General features: G+C 43.6%; 1 protein-coding gene across 1 annotated transcript; it reads left to right on the plus strand.

The window, feature by feature from the left end:
- Positions 1-1737: 1737 nt before the first annotated feature.
- ankrd39 (ankyrin repeat domain 39) lies at positions 1738-6758 on the plus strand. The gene is made up of 5 exons (XM_062542560.1): positions 1738-1783; positions 2279-2376; positions 2474-2577; positions 3164-3367; positions 3804-6758. The coding sequence occupies exons 2-5, from the start codon at positions 2280-2282 to the stop codon at positions 4032-4034; spliced, it is 636 nt and encodes a 211-aa protein (XP_062398544.1). The 5' UTR covers positions 1738-1783; position 2279; the 3' UTR covers positions 4035-6758.
- The last annotated feature ends 12119 nt before the right edge of the window (positions 6759-18877 follow it).

Here is an 18877-nt window from a genome sequence, read left to right on the forward strand (position 1 = left end):
AAAAATCCTAAGGATATTTATCCTGCGGACAAGTCGTTTGAGACTTGTTGCTAGGGGCTGCATACATCTTATGACAGTGCATCTTACTGTGCTTTATGCACCTTTGGATTTAGATCTGCGTGCATGTACTTGAGTACTTGAGAGTTGTGCTGTGCAAACTAACAGTGTGATAGTGTGCGTGAACACCAGGGGGTCTATAACTTCATCTGTCATATTTAACTTGAGAAGTAGTTGGTTGATCACTATCTCTTATTTTTTTTTCAAAAATTCTCTCCATAATGTCACGGAAATATGACCATTACGTAAAGTATACACATATCAATGGAATATGTCCATATTGTATAATTATAATTATATAATTAATGTCATAAATATTTTTTGTCTCATACATGTGCATACATTGTTTTAGTCTGGCAGTTCACCCGACACTTTGTTTGCTCTGTGTTACTCAGGTGCACAGGTGGACCCTCATCATGGAGTCTGTCCTCAGACAACTGGACAATGTGTGTGTGTGTGTGTGTGTGTGTGTGTATGTGTGTGTGTGTGTGTGTGTGTGTGTGTGTGTGTGTGTGTGTGTGTGTGTGACTGTGTGTGTGTGTGTGTGTGTGTGTGTGTGTGTGTGTGTGTGTGTGTGCATGCTTCCTGTTTCCAAGTCCAATGCCAATACTGCCCGTAAATATAGCACTGCAGTGGTTGGCAGTGACCTGGAGTGCTTGTTTGCAAGCTCTTCAGGCCCCAGTCCCACTTCCAGTGGTTAAAGCATATCGGAATCAAAGGGAGTTGTCATGGGTGTGATTGCGTGGCATGCTTTATGTCCAGATCCTTAAGGACATCAATCATGAAATTAATCACTTTTAAGCAAGAGAACACTTAGGCCAAAAAAAAATACAGAGCTATAGGCCTACTGCTAATTCAGAATCCACAAAATAATGAACCATCTCTGGGGTTTACTTCGGTCTAGCGACAAACTTAAATGAACCCTGAGGTAGTTCAAAACATAACAGATCTAACTATCTTAAAAGTTTTTTTGTTTTTTTTACCAACCAATAATGCTGCAGTCAGGAAAGGCTGCCTCCCCTTGTGCTGCTTGCTTCAATCCAACCACTGGCATTCAGTGCCTCAGTGTTCGATTCCTGGCTGCCACCGTTGTGCCCTTGAGCAGGGCACTTTAGTTGCTTCGGGAAGGCTCGCCCTTGTAATATATTACGTATGTAAATCACTTTGGATAAAAACTGTCTGCCAAATTAATAGAAATACCATTGCTTAAAGTTAAATATAAAATCATCTTTTGGACATTTATCTTAATGCCTTAAATGAAACAATGAGGAACTATTCAACCTAAGGACATCAATTTTCAAATCCTTAACATACAGGGGTCATAAGTATTGGAACGCCCATGTTAAATTCCCATACATGATTTGTATTTTTATTTTTATTTTTAAAGGCCAGTTAGGCCTATTTCATGGATCCAGGACACCCTGATAAAGTCCCCGGCCTTTGTTAAAATAACCCCACATCAACACTTTACCATACTTTGGCATGCTTTATGTCATCAGCTGTTTGCTAATTAGCTGATTTCATTCCAATTCAATCCGCCAATATCTGAATTTGAGTCCGTCAAGATTTCACTCTCCACGACCGTTCTATATACAGTCTATATGTCTACGACACACACCTTTTATTTTGTTAAATATGAACTTTTATTTTGACGAACATATCCGGCTGCACCTATCTTCATCCGCAAGTTACTGTTGTCACTGTATTCACGGAATGTTTACATCAGGTAAGATTAACACGTGTAGGGTTTTTCAGATACAGAGTAATTGGGGTCGTATCTTTGATGTTGTTTAGGTCCTAGTAGGCTATAGGTCATGCGATTGCATGCTATTGGCCAAAGCAAAGTAGGATAATATCTGGGTCAATCAACACGTAGCGAAATAGTCTGATGACAGTTACAGTAGCCTATGGCTAGCGACGATGGCCTGGGCCAGCCAGCCAGCGGTTCCCAAACTTTTCCCCCACGGACGGACCGACCACCTATACATCTTGACTTGGCTTACGTACCCGTAACCCCATCATCCGACCATGCACCTGAAACATTTTATTGTCATAGGCCTATTCCAGGAATCATGAAAGCAGCCTCTCTCTTTTTTTTTACGAAAACATAGCCCACTATAGAGAGTTGATCAATTATATCTCTTGTTCCAGGATTATACTAAACAAATCTGATCAGTTTGTGTTTAAATGTGGCTGCTTTTTCACTCTCTCTCGATTGCAGAATGGCTTCCCAAGGCGGTGGGGAGTGCTCATGCTGCTCCCATCAACGGGCAGTGCCTAGCACACACCAAACTTTAGAGGAGATGGACTTTGAGAGAGGTGGGTGACATTTGGCATCTGAGCTTAGCTGATTATTAGTCTACTCTATGTCACTCTCTGTGTAATTCAGTGTGTAACCAAAGTTGAATCCCCACAGGGATTTGGTCTGCTGCTTTAGATGGAGATTTGGGCCGTGTGGAGTCATTCCTCAAGAAGGGGACCGATCCTAATACAAAGGATAATGCAGGCTACACTTCCTTGGCAAGTGTAATATTTTGGGTTTATTTTATTTGAATACTTTTTTTGCGCAAGTTTCCAAGCAAAACATAGTCAACATTTTAAATGTGGAAGACCAATACTGACAAGTGTTAATGAAATCCTTGGCAAGTGTTTAGACAACCATTCCTCTACCTCAGTGGTTCTGTGGTACGGGTACCACTGGTGGTACGCAGACTCTCTGTTGTGGTACTCAAGGGAGTCTCCAAGATGTTTTATTTCATACAAAATAATTACTTCAAATGATGAAAAACATATGTAATGAAAATTATACTAGTTTTGATCTTTCTAGAAAAGAACTAAACAAAACAATGCAAAACAGTATGTGCAATGTAAAATATATTGTTGGCCTAGGCTACTGTATTTTCATGCTGGTCATAATGGTGGTTCTTGGAGAGTCAATTGCTCTCTGAGGTGGTACTCATTGTGAAAAGTTTGAGAGCCACTGCTCTACCTTACTCAGGCCTTGTGATGCATTCTTTCTGCTCAAATTCGCTGAAATGTCAGCTTTACTGAAAAACAACAACAACACAATTGAAATGTTTTTGCTCCTCTTGTTTTGTTTTCTCAGCACTACGCAAGCCGCGGCGGCCACGAGTCCGTTTGCGAGCTGCTCCTTGGTCACGGGGCGTGCGCGAGCCCCCAGACCCGAGGCGGTGCCACGCCACTCCACCGGGCCGCCTACTGTGGGCATCTGCCCGTGGTGATGCTCCTGCTGAAGTTCCACGCAGACCCACAGAGGAGTGACGACGACGGCGCCACTCCTCTGCACAAGGCAAGATGGCACTGCAGCCTGGCATACTGGCATACTGGCATACTGACATACTGGCATTCGGCACAAATGCACACTGCTTACAGTCTTAAAACGGTGGTGTTTGTGTGTGTGTGTGTGTGTGTGTGAGAGAGAGAGAGTGTGCGTCTATCTTTTCATGTGTGTGTGTGTGTGTGTTTGTCTGTCTGTCTGTTTGTCTCTCTTTCTCTCTCTTTCCTTTTTTTCTTTTGGTATGATTTTAGTGTAATCTGTTTTTTTTTTTGTTATTGGTTTATTTGCTTGTTTATTTACTTGTTTTTGTATGTGTGTGTGCGCGGGGTTTAATATGGGCTGTTTTTATATTTCTAATTGGTTTCCTTTTGACTGTCAATAAAGGAACCTTTAAAAGGCTCTCTCTCTCTCTCTCTCTCTCTCTCTCTCTCTCTCTCTCTCTCTGCAGGCTGCTGAACAAGGTCATGTGGAGGTGTGTGAGCTGCTGCTGAAGCATTGTCCAGCCCTGCGGACACAAAGGGACAAGAAGTCACGTGCGCCTCAGCATCTCGCGCTGGTAAACAGCCGCCTGCAACAGCTCCTTCATAGCACAGCAAATGATGGGCCTCCCTCCGACTCGAGCGCTTGTGCCGGTACATCCTGTACTGTGTACATGCCAATGGCAGATCAGTCCCTGTAATGGTACGGTCATCAAATGTTTCTGGGGAACAGAATTGGAGTGCAAAAATGAGCTCTGGTTCTCACATCGCTCCAGTCGAGCCAAGCTTAGGAAATACAGCAACATTGTGTTTGTAGGAGATGCCATTCTTTGGGGTAGTGGATGGGGTGGGGGGTTATTTTGAAGTAAATATATAGCAAAAGCAAGGATGCCGTTTTTGGTTTAGTTCTATTTCAAACAGGGTTTAATTTGAGCTAAACTGTAGCATCTGCATAAAGTACTGGTCGAGCCATTACCATTCGTGTGGCTGTTTTCTCTGTCATCCTACAGAGGGCGCTCTTCCCTTAGCCATTGCTAAGGACAGCTGGCGCATGTGCTCTTTGAGAAGAGAACATCTCCAGGAATCTCTGTGCTGTGTGGAGACCTGGGTGTGCAGACTGAATAACCATTGAAGCAAAGCCTTGACTACCAGGACAGGCATCTGTAATGTGCAGCCAAGCGCCAGAACATGTCTCTGTGAAAGAGATGTTCTCAGGCCCTGTTCAACACAACATGTTCGGAAGTTTATGTGTGATCTGGTGCAAGGGCCTTAATGTTTTGTTTTGAAGGGCTTGCAGTAAATCTGGTGTGCAGCGACGAAGGTCTGTACGGCGATAATGAGTTAGGGAGAGTTTTGGCACAGTTGCATTACTACATTTTTTGAATGTTTGGGGGGGGGGGGGGGGACTGATAAGATTCGTGCACTTACTGTGCCTTGCTAAATATTGTAAAATCCACTGGAAACTTCTGTGTTTCAGTTTCAGTACGGAAACACAGCAGGGGGATATCATTATACATAGATGTGTTGTTTTGTAGCTATTCATCTCAGGAAATTAAGATTTGGTGAGCAACAGAAGTGAATCTGATTCACTGGAGTTTCTCACCAAGTAGTGAGGAGTTTGCAAGCTGGGATGGTTGTTCGTTCTTGGTTTACAACATTTTTGAGCGAGCTCCAGTAACGCTCTCCAGTGGAACTGTAATTGTATCTATCACAGCTGTGTCTCTCGAGATGGGCCGTGGGGAGAGTTAGTTGCCGGTGCTGTTATTTTCATGCTAACTCTACACAGCTGCTCCAGTGAGCGTAGGCCTGTACCTGACCAGTTGCTGGCCTCCCTGGCCCTGCACGTCCAACCTTGAGTCGGTATGTCTTCTTTACTGAGGTCCTGTCTGCCTCAGCAAGAGCTGAAAACATTTGGCAGTCCAATGGCGTGTCTTGGAAGTGGACACAGGCCAGTTTCGACAGGGACTGCCTGCATAGGAGGGTCGAACTCTTGTTGGTGGGTCGTAGCTGATGTCTCATCTATTATACTGTAGGTTAGTAGCTAGAATGGAAGGTCATTGAAAGGTGAAGTTTTGAGAAACGCTTTCAGTTTCAATAACTTTTCGATGAACTTGCCTCCCATATATTAACACCAGCCACTGGTGTGGACAGTCTGAGGGAGAGCAAAGTAGACATATGGAATACAGAAAGTATACATAATATCTATACATATACGTATACTGGACATCTAAAACCTACAGTATAGTCAGTCATTCAATTCTTATTTATTTATGATTGCTTTGACTGATGTAAATCGTGCCAAATAGAACATTATATCATGAGCTGTATAAAATGTGCAAAATACAAATGACCCACATTGACTGTCCACTGTCTTAAAAAGTTGTTACAATAACAGATTGTGCAGACAATGTTGTAATTACATGAACATGTTTCAGTTGAGAGGACACATTTCCCATGGGCAGGGGATGACATATGTAACCTTGTCTGGGAGATACTGCCCTGTTTTTACAGTGAATGTGCTGTCTTGGCTGTATTCGCAGCACACTGTGCACAGCTTGGGCCACGGTGAAAACCAGCTATAAGGCTTCCTCAATTGGGTGAGTTCTCCTGGAGGCGGTCTCAAACGGGCAACCTCGACACATGCGCTCAATAACTCAGTTTGCATCACCTTGGCGTCGTGGAGATGCAGCACGCACATACATCATGTGTGTCCTCAGCTGTCGGGAGCAGTGAGCCCGAGACGTTCCTCACTCCCAGTGTTGATTGGCCATAATAAATCCTTGTTGCCAGTGCAAGAGGGGGATGATTGTGATTGTGTCACCCGCACTGAATGTGCTCATTTTCAACCAGGCACGAATGCAGAGACCTCTCAGACCAACGGTGCAAAATTGGAGGGGGGAGGAAGGAAGGAAACAGCTCTTTCTAATGCTAAGCAAACCAGCGCTGAAGTGGGTGAGAGCCTTTTGACGTCACGTCGGTGTGTGTGCGCCACTGCGCATTTGTCTAAGTAAATGACAAACAAATGTCATTTCATATCTCCTTGTGCTGTGCAGCCACAGGGCCGTGAGGAATGCAAGGCCTGGCAAAACGCAAGCACTAATCAATTATGCGCTGGTTGTTGGGAGGTTTATGGGATGCTGTCAGTTGCCTGCCAGACAGGGCTGCATCATCCGTGGCCTGTCACGGTCGTGATGTGAGGCGGATCAATCCCAGGCAGTGGAGCTTGTGTCTCTCTGTGCCTGGGATTGGCTTGCTGGGAAATCACGATTGGCCCCTGTGGTTTTCCCACTTGCCACCCATTGCAGATTTTTTTCAGTCGGATCTGTTAACTTGCTGATTGTTTTCCCTGGGAAATGTTTTTTTGTCGCTGTTGTTGTTGTTGCTATTTTGTCAGTGACAAAAATAAATGTCATTCACTTATATAAGGTTGTGCTGTTCTTTTTTTTTTGTGGGAGAAGTGTGTGTGGGCAGGGGGGGGAGCATGGCAGGGAAGCATTGCACTTGAATGGTTGGTATTATAGTTTGTTTTACTGTCTAGTGCCCCTTGCTCCACTCAGAGTCAACCCTGTGTATTCTGTTAACTCAACAACACACACACGCGCAAAGCCATCCGCTGTGGACACATTGTGCCCCGATCCCAATGGGGCACCAGTAGGCCCCTCTTCCTGTATTAAGCTCAGCAGCTTAACTGACCACAATACTCGACAGCGCACCAGCGCTCTGGTCCTTGTTAACCTGCTAATTCCATGCACCACGGGGAGACTTCTACCTCCATCCATTCTCTATCAGGCTCTGCCTTCCCTTGGCCTGGTCTTTCTTTCTTTAGTCAAGTACCATTTTCCTGTTGCTTTGGCCACAAGTTGCTTCTCTCTCTTTTTCTGTCTTGGTAAAAGAGCAGTAGCTAGCGCAGAGCCGTATTTCAGGCCAAAATTAAAGTTTTGCTGTTGACAGAGCTCCCCTGACTCTCCCAAAGCCGTATACTTCCCCCCTGTAATTTCACAAAAAAAAAAAAAGAAACGTCACTTATTATTGCCTACTGTAAACAAACAAAGCGCAGAGCACTGGCCATGGGGATTGGTTTGGAATTTTGGGTTTGCATACCCAGAACCCACCATTATGAGTCCGTGTCTGTTTGGATAAAAGCGTCTGCTAAATGCTAGTCACTTGATCACAAACGTGAAGGCTGAAGACTGGAGCTATGGCTGCCCTCGCAGCAGACAACTGAGAAGCTAGTGTGCCATGCTGGGCCGTGAAGGGCAAGCCCAGAGCAAGGATAATGTTGACATACCGTGATGGTGCGACAGCTGGAAGGTGAGGATGGTTCAGCAGCACTGCATGTGCTGTGACTGGGTTTTTTTTCCCCCATGGCAGTGATCCAGCTGACATCACCCTTTTCTGAACCCTATCCCTGTGTGTTATGCTGTGTGTGTGTGTGTGTGTGTGTGTGTGTGTGTGTGTGTGTGTGTGCGCGTGCGCACGCATGCCTGTTGTGTGTATCCGCTGCTCCCATACATGTGCACTAGAGAGAAACATACTACAGGTCCCTCACCCTTATGCATCTGTCCTATTGTATTAGCTCCGACTCTGAGCGTGTGTCCTGTCTCACACCAAGGGGACATGCTGTACAGGCAGGCACTGCCCTTTCTGGGGATTGATAGATAGATAGATACTTTATTCAAGTTAGGGGAAATTCAAGTTAGTACTTTGAACTTTTTATTCTCTTTCTCCTTCCCCTTCTTCTCAGCATAGAGCTGACGTAACTTCCTGTGAGTGGGAATGTGAGAATGTGTGTGACAGTTGCGTCTTTAGTAGTTTGTTTGCAGGTGAAATGTGTGTGAGTTTGTGTGTGTGTGTGTGTGTGTGTCTGCTAGAGAAACTGCGTTCTGGAGCATGGGGAGATTTGATTGGCGCTGGGCGGTGGGCGGTGTTTGCAGGCCGATCCTCGAACCACATCCAGGCCAGAGAATGGAGCGGAGCCAGCCTGCATCTGGAGCTCATTGCAGCTGACGCCACACAACACCAGGAGGGGAGAAAGCCTATGCTAATGTGTGTGTGTGTGTGTCCTTCTGTGTGTGTGTGTGTGTGTGTGTGTGTGTGTGTGTGTGTGCGTGTGCATGTATGTGTGTGTATGTGTGTGTGTGTGTGTGTGTATGTGTGCATGTGTGCATGTGTGTGTGTGTGTGTGTGTGTGTGTGTGTGTGTGTGTGTGTGTGTGTGTGTGTGTGTGTGTGTGTGTGTGTGTGCGCATGCTTGTGTGTGCGCGCGTGTGTGTGTCTGTCTGTGTGTGTGTGTGTGTGTGTGTGTGTGTGTGTGCACGCATGCCTTAATGTTTCAATGCTTTCAAGGGCTTTGCTGTATTTATTATATTCCCCAAACCAGATGAGGCTGAGTATGTGTAAGTGCTCAGATGAAATGAAGACAAGAGAGCAAAAGGAAGCATGACACTGTAGAGTCTTAAAATTCCTTACCATCCACTTGTGTTATGGAAACTGTTTGTCACCTGTTCTTTAAAGATTAGCCTCATTTTCACCCATAGCCCCAGCGACATGATATGACCAACAAGACCACCCTCAACTAGGGAGATTTGACCTTACTCATCCCGGTACTGTACAATCCCCTCTCTGATCTGGACACACACACACACACACACACACACACACACTACATCCTTCACACGACCATATACCATCAAAACGAATTTGAAGATGATGCCAAAATGAGTCGCCTAAAAGGAGCTGCGTTGTTAAAACACTGGCCTCAAATTTGTTTAAAGACAGGCCACATTTTTGTTCACCTCTACAGGCCTTTTTGACCGCTTCAAAAGCCACTCTCCACCAGGGAGATTTGACCTTGATCATCCCAGGCCTATGCCCTCACCAATCTGGTTTCAGACACACACACACACACACACACACACACACACACACAGACAGACACACACATGCCTTTTCTGCACATGTTATAATTGTGTGCCATGGAAAATGAGGCCTAATCCATTGCAGGACTATGGCTGATGCATTTCAGATGGCACACGGTAATATCAGAGCACATCACAGCCACTTGCCTGATGTGTGACAGCGCTCCGTTCTGGGGGAGATTCAAACAATCGCTTTGAGAAGGCATTTTTTTCCCCCCTCCTTCTTTATACGGGGCAAGCTGTTGCCAGAGAGAAAGACTGAGAGAGAGAGAGAGAGAGAGAGAGAGAGAGAGAGAGAGAAAGGGAGTGAGTGAGTGCTAGCGAGCTAATGAAAACACCATGTGCTATTGGCTGAAAATGAGAGAAACGCTCACAGGGTTTTTTTCTCAGGCTGTTGCTTTTATATATGCTGTCATGTGTCAGGCTTTTAGTAAGAGAAAGGTTGTGTGGCTTTGATGTGGTAAGCAAGCTCTTGGACTCCTCTTGATTAATATCCATTTGAATCGGCGCTAATTTGCCTAGTTGGATGTGAAGTGAAGCTGTGTGACTGATGAATATGTTTGTTGGATTGCTGATGTATTTTCCCCCTGTGGCCCACGGAGCACAATAAACATTCTTCCTTTGATGTGTATTCAATATCTGGCCTGTTTTACTCATGCATGTGTTGTTGTAAAAGCAGTGTTGTTGGATCGATAGGTCACTTTCTGCTGGGAGTGCTCCATTTCCTATCACCCTCGTATGACTTCCAAACCTGACTCAGTTTTCCAAAGTGAGAAAGTCGTCCCATGGCAAAGGCTACTGCGGAAAACCAATAAAAGTGGGGAAAAAAAGAGAGGTCTGGTCCAAAGAAGTCACAGCACTCTTAACCAGCCTCGGTGGAGTTTGGTTAGCCACTTTCCTGGCCATTGTTTCTTCTGTCATCCTCATATTTCACATTTTTGGCAGCTGAATTTAACACTCTGTGAGCCACATATCCTTCCTATAATAAGCTTGCTGCTTACAGCTTAGCCATCTACTGTTTGTATGTATTTACATGTGAAAAAGAGCACCTTGAAGGTATGAATACACAACAGTGTTTTGTTCTCTCTCTCTCTCTCTCTCTCTCTCTCTCTCTCTCTCTCTCTCTCTCTCTCTCTCTCTCTCTCTCTCCCCGCTTTCCATATTCTATTGCCTTTCATTCTATGCTTCACAGTCTTTGTCAAAACTATCATGAGTGAGGCTACAAGGCAAGGAATTTGGACAGCACTCAATCTAGTGAGATTTATTTGGAAAAGCTATGAAAGTTCCCTTGGATCCACAATCCCACTTCCTCGGTAATGAACCACAGTAAAGCCAGAACCTGATGTTATTTCCCTCTGAAATAGAACATGGGATTTAAACACAGGGCTCCACTTTGCCTCAGGGCTCCATGGCTCAAGGGTAAAACATCACTGTATAGAGGATGAACTGTGTGCACATTTGTTCAAGGTGGATTCCATTCCATGTTTGTTACCGTTTTAGACTGGCAGGAATTAACGTGTATAAACAGCAATGTGTGATCAAAGAACTTGGTTTATAACATAAAAATCACTTGTCAAGTTAAAAAAAATTAAATATAGTTTTGGGCCGCATTGTTTTAATTAACTGTGTGTGTGTGTGTGTGTGTGTGTGTGTGTGTGTGTGTGTGTGTGTGTGTGTGTGTTTGTGCGTGTGTGCGTGTGTGGATGGATGTGTCTGTGTGTGTCGTATGACTGGGTGGGTGGCTGGCTGTGTGTGTGTGCGTGCCCGGTGTGTGTGTGTGTGTGTGTGTGGAGCCTGTGAGAGATTGGTATTCGTCTGCTTACTGTCACCATCCTGCTTTGGCAGACCCTCCTGTTTCTGTTAGGAGCCATTTCCTGCAGTGCCAGTGGCGGCGTTGGGCCTGTTTGAACTTGAATTAATCAGGGAAATGGGCACCCGTTTCAAACAATATCGAACCCTCAGATCCTGGCATGGACATCTTTCCTGTATTACCTAATGGATTGTGTATGTGTGTGTGTGTGTGTTTCTTGTCTGTATATGAGTTAGTGTGTTTGTGTGTGTGTGTGTTTCTTGTCTGTATATGAGTTAGTGTGTGTGTGTGTGTCTGTGTGTGTGTCTGTGTGTGTGTCTGTGCGTGTGTGTGTGTGTGTTCCTGTATGGCTGCATACAGTACGTTTCTGCGCTGTCGATACTGCTAGATGCATTGAAATCTTGTTTCTGTAATCTGCTCCGCAGAGATGCTCGTCCAGAAAGAGGGGGGTGGGGATCCCCAGGTAATCACATCAATCTCTAGTTGCCCTGTTGTCTCGTGATTGAAGTGCCACTGGCCGACCGCCGCTTCACTAGCCTGGTCAACTGGAAACAGTGGGCGGAGAGCCAGCCGAGGTTGAGAGGGCCGCCACTCTTCTCCGGTTTAGGTGCTTATCGGCGCTGTTAGAACACCAACGCCTGACTTACGATGACATAAACCCATTAGCGATGGCTTGAAGAAGACCACGTTTTCTCCGATGTTTTTCCTTCCCCTCCCTGTTGAAATGTCTTTTGCTCTGTCTGGCTCAAGTGGTTAGGCCTGGGTTCTAGAATATAAACAGAGAGAATTTATCAGCCTGTAGGCGTTGAGTGATTTATTGACAGTGCTATTGTTTAATTCAGTTTCACAACACATCTTAGCCAAACCAAGGGTGTGGAGGAAATGGATCTGTCTTGTTTGGTCCTATTCATTTCGCTCAGTTGAGCGCTTTCTGTGGTCAGCTCTTTGTTTCTAAAAATAAAAAAAAAAAACCTTTTCCACTGACATATGCTACAAATGTAAATAATATCCTTGGCCGCATTAGAGATTATACAGTATGTTTTGTATTTAGCATAATATGTTACTTCGTACATATTGTTCAAATACTCTTTTTTGATGTGTATTAGGTAGTTACCTTCCATTTTAACAAATCGACTCTCATTCAGTACATAAATATATGACGTGGCATTTTTAACAGATGAAATTTGTTCTCACCTTTAAAAACAAACAACCTTGTAAACCGTATTGAGTATAAAACTGTCTGCCATTCTGAGACACAAGCTTCCATTTCTCTCTCTCTCTCTCTCTCTCTCTCTCTCTCTCTCTTCCTCTCTCTCTCTCTCTCTCTTCCTCTCTCTCTCTTTCTCTCTCTCTCTCTCTCTGTCTTTCCCCCACCCTGTTCCTTGTGTTGCCTGGTGATGTTTTATGAGGGTGCCAGTAAAACACACATACTGACACTCAGTGCTAGGTCTCTGCCTGCTCTCAGCCTGTGTCTACATGCCTGGAATGTGAGTGTGTCTGTGTGTGTGCTGGAAAACAATGATCTTAGACCCTGCCTGCATCTCCACCGGGCAGATATGGCTGTTGGGGCGTTTGAAAATGATTCATTTCCATGCTGTTGATTTTCCACTTATGATATATGATATTACAGTTCATTTCGCATGTGAATATTACTCAAAAATGTAGGCCTACAGATGGTGGCATTCTCAAAAGTGTAATTCTAGCAGGTATTTAAAGTTTAATCTAGAATTGGGACTCTGAATATTAAGTACATTTACATGTGCAAGAGGATTCTTTGACAAGAATAAATCGTGATATTGAAAGGGCCTGCTGATAGGTGAGGACTGCTGTAATGCAAAACAGGCCAAATATGTATCAAATGCACATGAGAAACATAAAAAGGCTTTTGTTCTGACATAATGGCTGTCAGCCTGCTTTCCCACAGGTGTGGAACGTACGTGCTTTGCTGAATGCTATATAGGCTTGAAATGGCTCACTGTTTTTGAAACATGGGTGTTGTACATCAGCCAAACTCCAACACATAATAGAGTGTAATATGTAATTAAACTCCTCAGAGTGTCTGCCTATTGTTTACAATGTCAAAATAAGATCAGGAAATAACATGATGAATGTTTCCATGGCTATAATTTGACGCGAGCGTGTGTGTGTGTGTGTGTGTGTGTGTGTGTGTGTGTGTGTGTGTGTGTGTTTGTTTGTGAGCATGGTTGTCTATCTGTGTGTATGTGTGTGTGTGTGTGTGTGCTTCTTATTGGTTTCTGAAGGGGGGAAATAAACCTGTTCTTATTGATTATGATAATGCAATCTTCCCAAAAGCATCTCTTGACACATGCTATGACAGGTAGACAAACTGCCCAGAATCTCATATTATTTAGAAGACTTATAATGAGCAGTCATTCACTATAAATCACATCTGACTGTGTGTATCTCTAATCAGTGGGAACACGCTGATACCAACAGATGAAGGATGATCTGTTCCTACACAGCTCTTCAAGAGCTCCACGTTTCCAGAGAAGCCATGAGTGCGTGTTGTATGAGAATTCAAAGGACTTGTTCCTATGTTCTCCTTCATGTCTTTGTTGTGAGGCCTTTTTCTACTCATGATATGCAATATAGAAGTCCCTAACTGTTCAATTTCCATCATTGCAGAGTGGATGAGAAATGGCAGCGCATCTCATCATGACAGTTGTAAATATTTCCACTTCAAATGTACCATTTTGCAGGCAAGCCAAAAACAAGCAGTTGCTGTTGTCACCAAAGAGAAACAAAATGATATTTAAACGTTTGTAATAAAGCTTGGGGGGGAGGGGACAGCAGCAAAGTAGAGATTGTGACTTAATCTTATGTAGAGTCCATTCTGTTAAGTGTGGTTACAGGCACAACACAATACAAACACAGACAGCAGTGCACTGGCCAATTCACATGCGCATGGAGAATGTTTGGTCTGCTTTGGGCTTAAACAGGAAGCCCTTGACCCCTCGGGTCAAAGGCTATCGCACAAAAAAAAAAGTCCGCCCTCAATCTGCGGGTGAAGGAGGCCCTCAACACAAAGAGCCCCGAGAGTTCCGGAAGCGCTCCCCTCCTCAGGCCTGATGTGATTTGCTTGGCTGGGGGGGCCGGGGCGCCGAGAGCTTCCAGTCGGGGGTGAAGGATGGGGGTACTGCTGATGGATGAATGGGGGCTTGTGCTGAGTTGTACTGACAGGACTAGAAAAGAGCAGGGCTCTCTCTCTCTCTCTCTCTCTCTCTCTCTCTCTCTCTCTCTCTCTGTCTCACTCTGTCTCTCTGTCTCTTTTGTCCCTGCCTGTGAAAGAATATTTGGACGTACACCATTAAGCTGGTTTTGTCAGCAGACGGGGAAGAGAAAGGCAGTTAGTCCATGCTCGGCTGTCCTGATGTGGGTAGGCTGGTATGGAAATAGTCCGGCAAACAAATCATGTGTGTGTGTGTGGGGGGGGGGGGGGCATTGTTCTTTGGCAGGTCCTTTTCAAATGATACCCTGCGTCCGTCCATGCTGATGTGTGGTTTCCTTCTCCCTTTGTTTCTGGGGCTCGGCGGTCCCAACTTTAACAGTATCCGGCACATTTCCTTACCATGAAAAGAAGGGACCCCGGAACGCTGTCGTCCCAGAGCTCCGTCCATGTTTGCTGGGTCTGCCACAGTCTATTGTGATACAAAACAAAATCAACTGAAACATGTTCTCACTTTCAAAAAAAGTGGGACTGTCTAGGTAAAACACACAAATTGACCATAAAGTGACCATCAAAGGATGTGAAGTTACTGAATCAATAATCTATCTATCTATCTAGATATCAATCGATCTATCTCCCAATTAATTTGTTTATTGTTTGTTTGTTTATGTGCTTGCGTGTGCTACTTACACCATATCAGGGATCTTGGCCGCTACTTTGTTCATAAACCACACCCAAACAGATGCAGATGGTGCAGCCACAAACTGCCAGGCCACCGTTCCCAGGCAATCCCCTCATTAGTACCTCCTCATAAGCTTTGCAGGGCTGGAACCTGCTCTAATAGTTCTGTTCAGCATGGTACTTCCTAGGTAACTGAATATTGCATAGGTCTGTGCAATGCACTCTGTTTTAGACCTGAACCCAATCCCAATCCCCCCTTGGACAACATTTCCATTCAAATTTCTAAAATGGCTTCTATATCTCATTTTACTTTCGGTAAGAACATTTGACATATGACATGCACCCCACAGACACATACCCACATATAGGCTACATATGCTGCTGAGGTGCTGCTGCAGACAACAGAACAAACTGCACAAATCTATTTCAAAGTGTTCTAGATCTTCAGGGAATATTCTGCTCTGGCTGAATTCATGACCATTGCCAAAATGTCCAATACAATGACCTTCTTGCTGAGATAACTCTTCTTCACTGTACCTCCATTCAAAATTATCGTAATTGAATTATACAAAATTAAGTTCAATTCAATTTAGCCTTAAGGTTTTACTCACAAAGGGGACTAACATAAGGATCGTGAAGATAAAGGTCCACAGGATATCCAATTCATTTGTCGCAATTTGCTTTCTTTCCCGCCATATGATTACCTTATGACTCGAAAGGAAGTGGGAAACTGTTCGAAATTGGCCAGGTCCATGTCAAGGAAATGACTGGCGGGCCGCATTAGCTTTTGAGCGTCGGTGCACATGGTTTGAGTTGATCCCTGTCGCTCATGTGCTCCGTCCTCACATGAAGCCCTCACATCTCGAGCAGCCACACATGAGCTGCTTTTAATGAATGCTGACCTCATGATCATTTGTATTGTATGCATTGTGAGGGAATGCTGCTGCTCTGTGTTTCCTCCTTGTAAACACTCAGTGGATGGTGTGAGTGGCATCTGTACAGATTGGCTTTACATTTTAGCAAACAAAGGAAAGTTCTCCGCGCTTCTGCAGTTGTGCGACAATCTGGTGCAACCAGGCCAGGACAGAAGTATATGAAAAGAAGAGGAATGCCGGTGCAACGCAGATGTCATCTTTTGTATTTATTTTAAAGGTGCAAAACATTGACGTTACAAATGTCTTCATCAGAGTCCATGGCTTTACATTTTCTTTGAGAAAGTTGAACATTTTACTTTAGTACATTATACATGCAGTAGTACCACAAAGTTGAATGAAATCATTTGTTTCAACTGGATTATGGACACAAAATCACTCTAGGCTGTAAAAAGAGACACCAACAAGAGTGAAACCTAATTCTTCGACTATTTGTGGTATTTGATCTTTAGCATCATATCTGAATTCATTTCTGAATACAAAAACCAAACGTGATCACTGGTCACACATACAGCCATGAATATCAAAGGAACAGATAAAATCCCCTTCAAAGCATCTGAATGACAACCATCACAAATGACATTTCAGATTACTTTTCCCTCCTAGTAACCCATGGTCAGTTGACACCTTGTCACAGGCAGAGGTGTAAAAGCCAGGGTTCAGAAAGTAAAAGTCCTGTCACATTTTTTGTTTGAACCATTCACCTAATCAGCTGAGTCTAATTAACACAACTCTTTAGCCAGGTAAGATCAACTAATTAGTGAAAGCAAACATTGACCAATACATGGCATGACTTTTACTCTCTGAAGTTGGGCTTTTCCATCTCTGGTCACAGGTGTCTAAATACCATGCACATGGCAACCAGTGGTCCCACTCCTTATGCGCCCTCCATGTGTAACGGTTCCTACACATGCAGACTTCACAGAGAGAAAATCGAGGGTCGTCCCAAAAATTCCTGTCATCATCTCTTCAGCAAAGGCAGTCCACAAAATGTCTGGGCTGATTAATTCCTGGCCCGGGAAAGTGAGGCATGCGTTTGTGAATCAAGCATCAATGGGACTTCATTTAGCATCAAAGTCCAACTTCATATGGTCTCAACAGACATAAATTATGCTTTTGATTGAAGAGTTGAACCATAGTCTATGTTGACGTGGATATGGTAGCCAGATGGATTTTTAACGTTGATCATGTCATCAACATGTATCATTCTATTTTGTATTTCTTTTGTTTCAAACCATCTTCATACAATCCTAGAAACTAATTTTAAAATGACTTTTTTGACAACATTACCCTATTATTATACAATTTCTTTACATACATAATACATGTAGCCACTAAATACCTTTCATTTTTGTACAGGAATGCCTCAATTTTTTTTTTTTTTTTTCATTTCTTTGACAATTTAGAGGCCCATTTTTGATGAGCAGCACCCTGCAGTTTTATTGTAAGAAACACTTTTGACCTGGATAAGCGTTCCCATTTGTTTTTTCTTTAACAAATATGTATGTTTCGTCAAAGTGAAGTCCACAGCAGTTAAGTCTATGTTATATTGTGTTTTATAAACGTTTAAAAGTTTTTCAACCCCCTCGCTTTCTTGCTGAGTGCTCAATGGTTTGTCCGTTCATTTGTTCATTCTCCCCCTCCCCCCTTCTCTCCCCCGACATGTCCCTCATTAGTCTCTGTAGGCTTGGTTCACACCTCATTGCCACCTCTATTCATTGCAATATTTGGTGATAAGCCCTCTTTAGTAGGTCAATGGGACCCTTTCAGAGTAGCCTGTTTGCCCTCCAAAAAATAAGACTCAGGATAATGGACAATTAGCTAGATTTATTCTTTCTTTTTGGCTTTCCCAGTAATAAGGCTCAGTAACCATTTCCTGTTCCAGTGGAAGATCTTTATGTCCTCGACATAGGCATTGTACCCTAACAGAATGCCGGCTGGAGCCCAGTAAGGAGAAGGGAGGGGAAAGAGATGTATTTTGTACTTTCTGGGAGCAGTTTCTGTGTGTGTTATGTGTCTGACCACACAAATGAATGTTGACATCGAACAAGGTGCCGGATTCAATTTCAAACTTTCATATTCCCACAATAAGGTAAAATTGCCTGTATTTTTTCATTATATGTATTCTGACCAACACAAACTAAACTTGCTCACCTGTGACTCTTCTACAGTATATTTCCCAAACATCCAAATTATGTTTCTCAGGGGTGTCAGCAGAGGAAAGTATGCTGTCCCTGAGCCTCCGAGTTGTTCTTAGCGCACATGATTGGCTTAGGCAGGGTTCAGTGAAGAGTCACACTGCTTCACAGACCAGATGATGTCCACTGGGGGTGTAAGACAGCTAATTACACCTCTGTAAACACAACACGGAGGAAATGAGATGGTCGAAAATGAATCACTGATAGCATCTACTTGTGTCAAGTCAAGGAAATAATCCAGATGGATCTGAATCGTAAGGCTCACTGCACAAAGGGTCAGACCTGGTGTGTTTTTCCTTGACCATTGGGGCGAACAGATAGGACAGAAAACTAAGTGTAATTGATCATCTAAGTCTGCTGAGTGTTCTACCTGTCCTAATGATAGGCTCTGCAATTACACTGAAGAACTGCATCCTTGCCATTACCATGATGAGGTTAGTCTTTTTGCATAATAGTTAGAGAGGCTTACCAATTTAAAACTATGTTGTGGTGGACAAAAAGTTCCCTCTAAACAAATGAACAAAAATGCTTGATAATTAACAACAATTAGGCTAGCCTATTTACCAATTATTATGAAAGTTCTGAAAATACAATGTTTTTTTTTTTCATTGAAACGTTAACTAAATTTGGTTTGTCTCTGCTATAGCCTAGATACATAATTAGAAATGCCGATAATGAACAATTCATCTGGTTAACATCATTTCTTTTCGACTTCTGAAAAATGTTTTCCGAATTTCATATCAATATCTTCATCAGACGATTTTAAATCACACTCCCTCGCAGACTACAATCCCATAATGCAAATGGTGCTCTAAGTAT

Source organism: Sardina pilchardus, chromosome 8 (assembly GCF_963854185.1).
Source record: "Sardina pilchardus chromosome 8, fSarPil1.1, whole genome shotgun sequence".
Taxonomy (NCBI): Eukaryota; Metazoa; Chordata; class Actinopteri; order Clupeiformes; family Clupeidae; genus Sardina; species Sardina pilchardus.

Bases quoted from the DNA above. Each gene is read 5' to 3' on its own strand.
- ankrd39 (XM_062542560.1), top strand. From the start codon at position 2,280: ATGGCTTCCCAAGGCGGTGGGGAGTGCTCATGCTGCTCCCATCAACGG. The intron at 2,377-2,473 runs GTGGGTGACATT...GAATCCCCACAG, and splicing joins GGAGATGGACTTTGAGAGAG to GGATTTGGTCTGCTGCTTTA. The intron at 2,578-3,163 runs GCAAGTGTAATA...TTGTTTTCTCAG, and splicing joins ATGCAGGCTACACTTCCTTG to CACTACGCAAGCCGCGGCGG.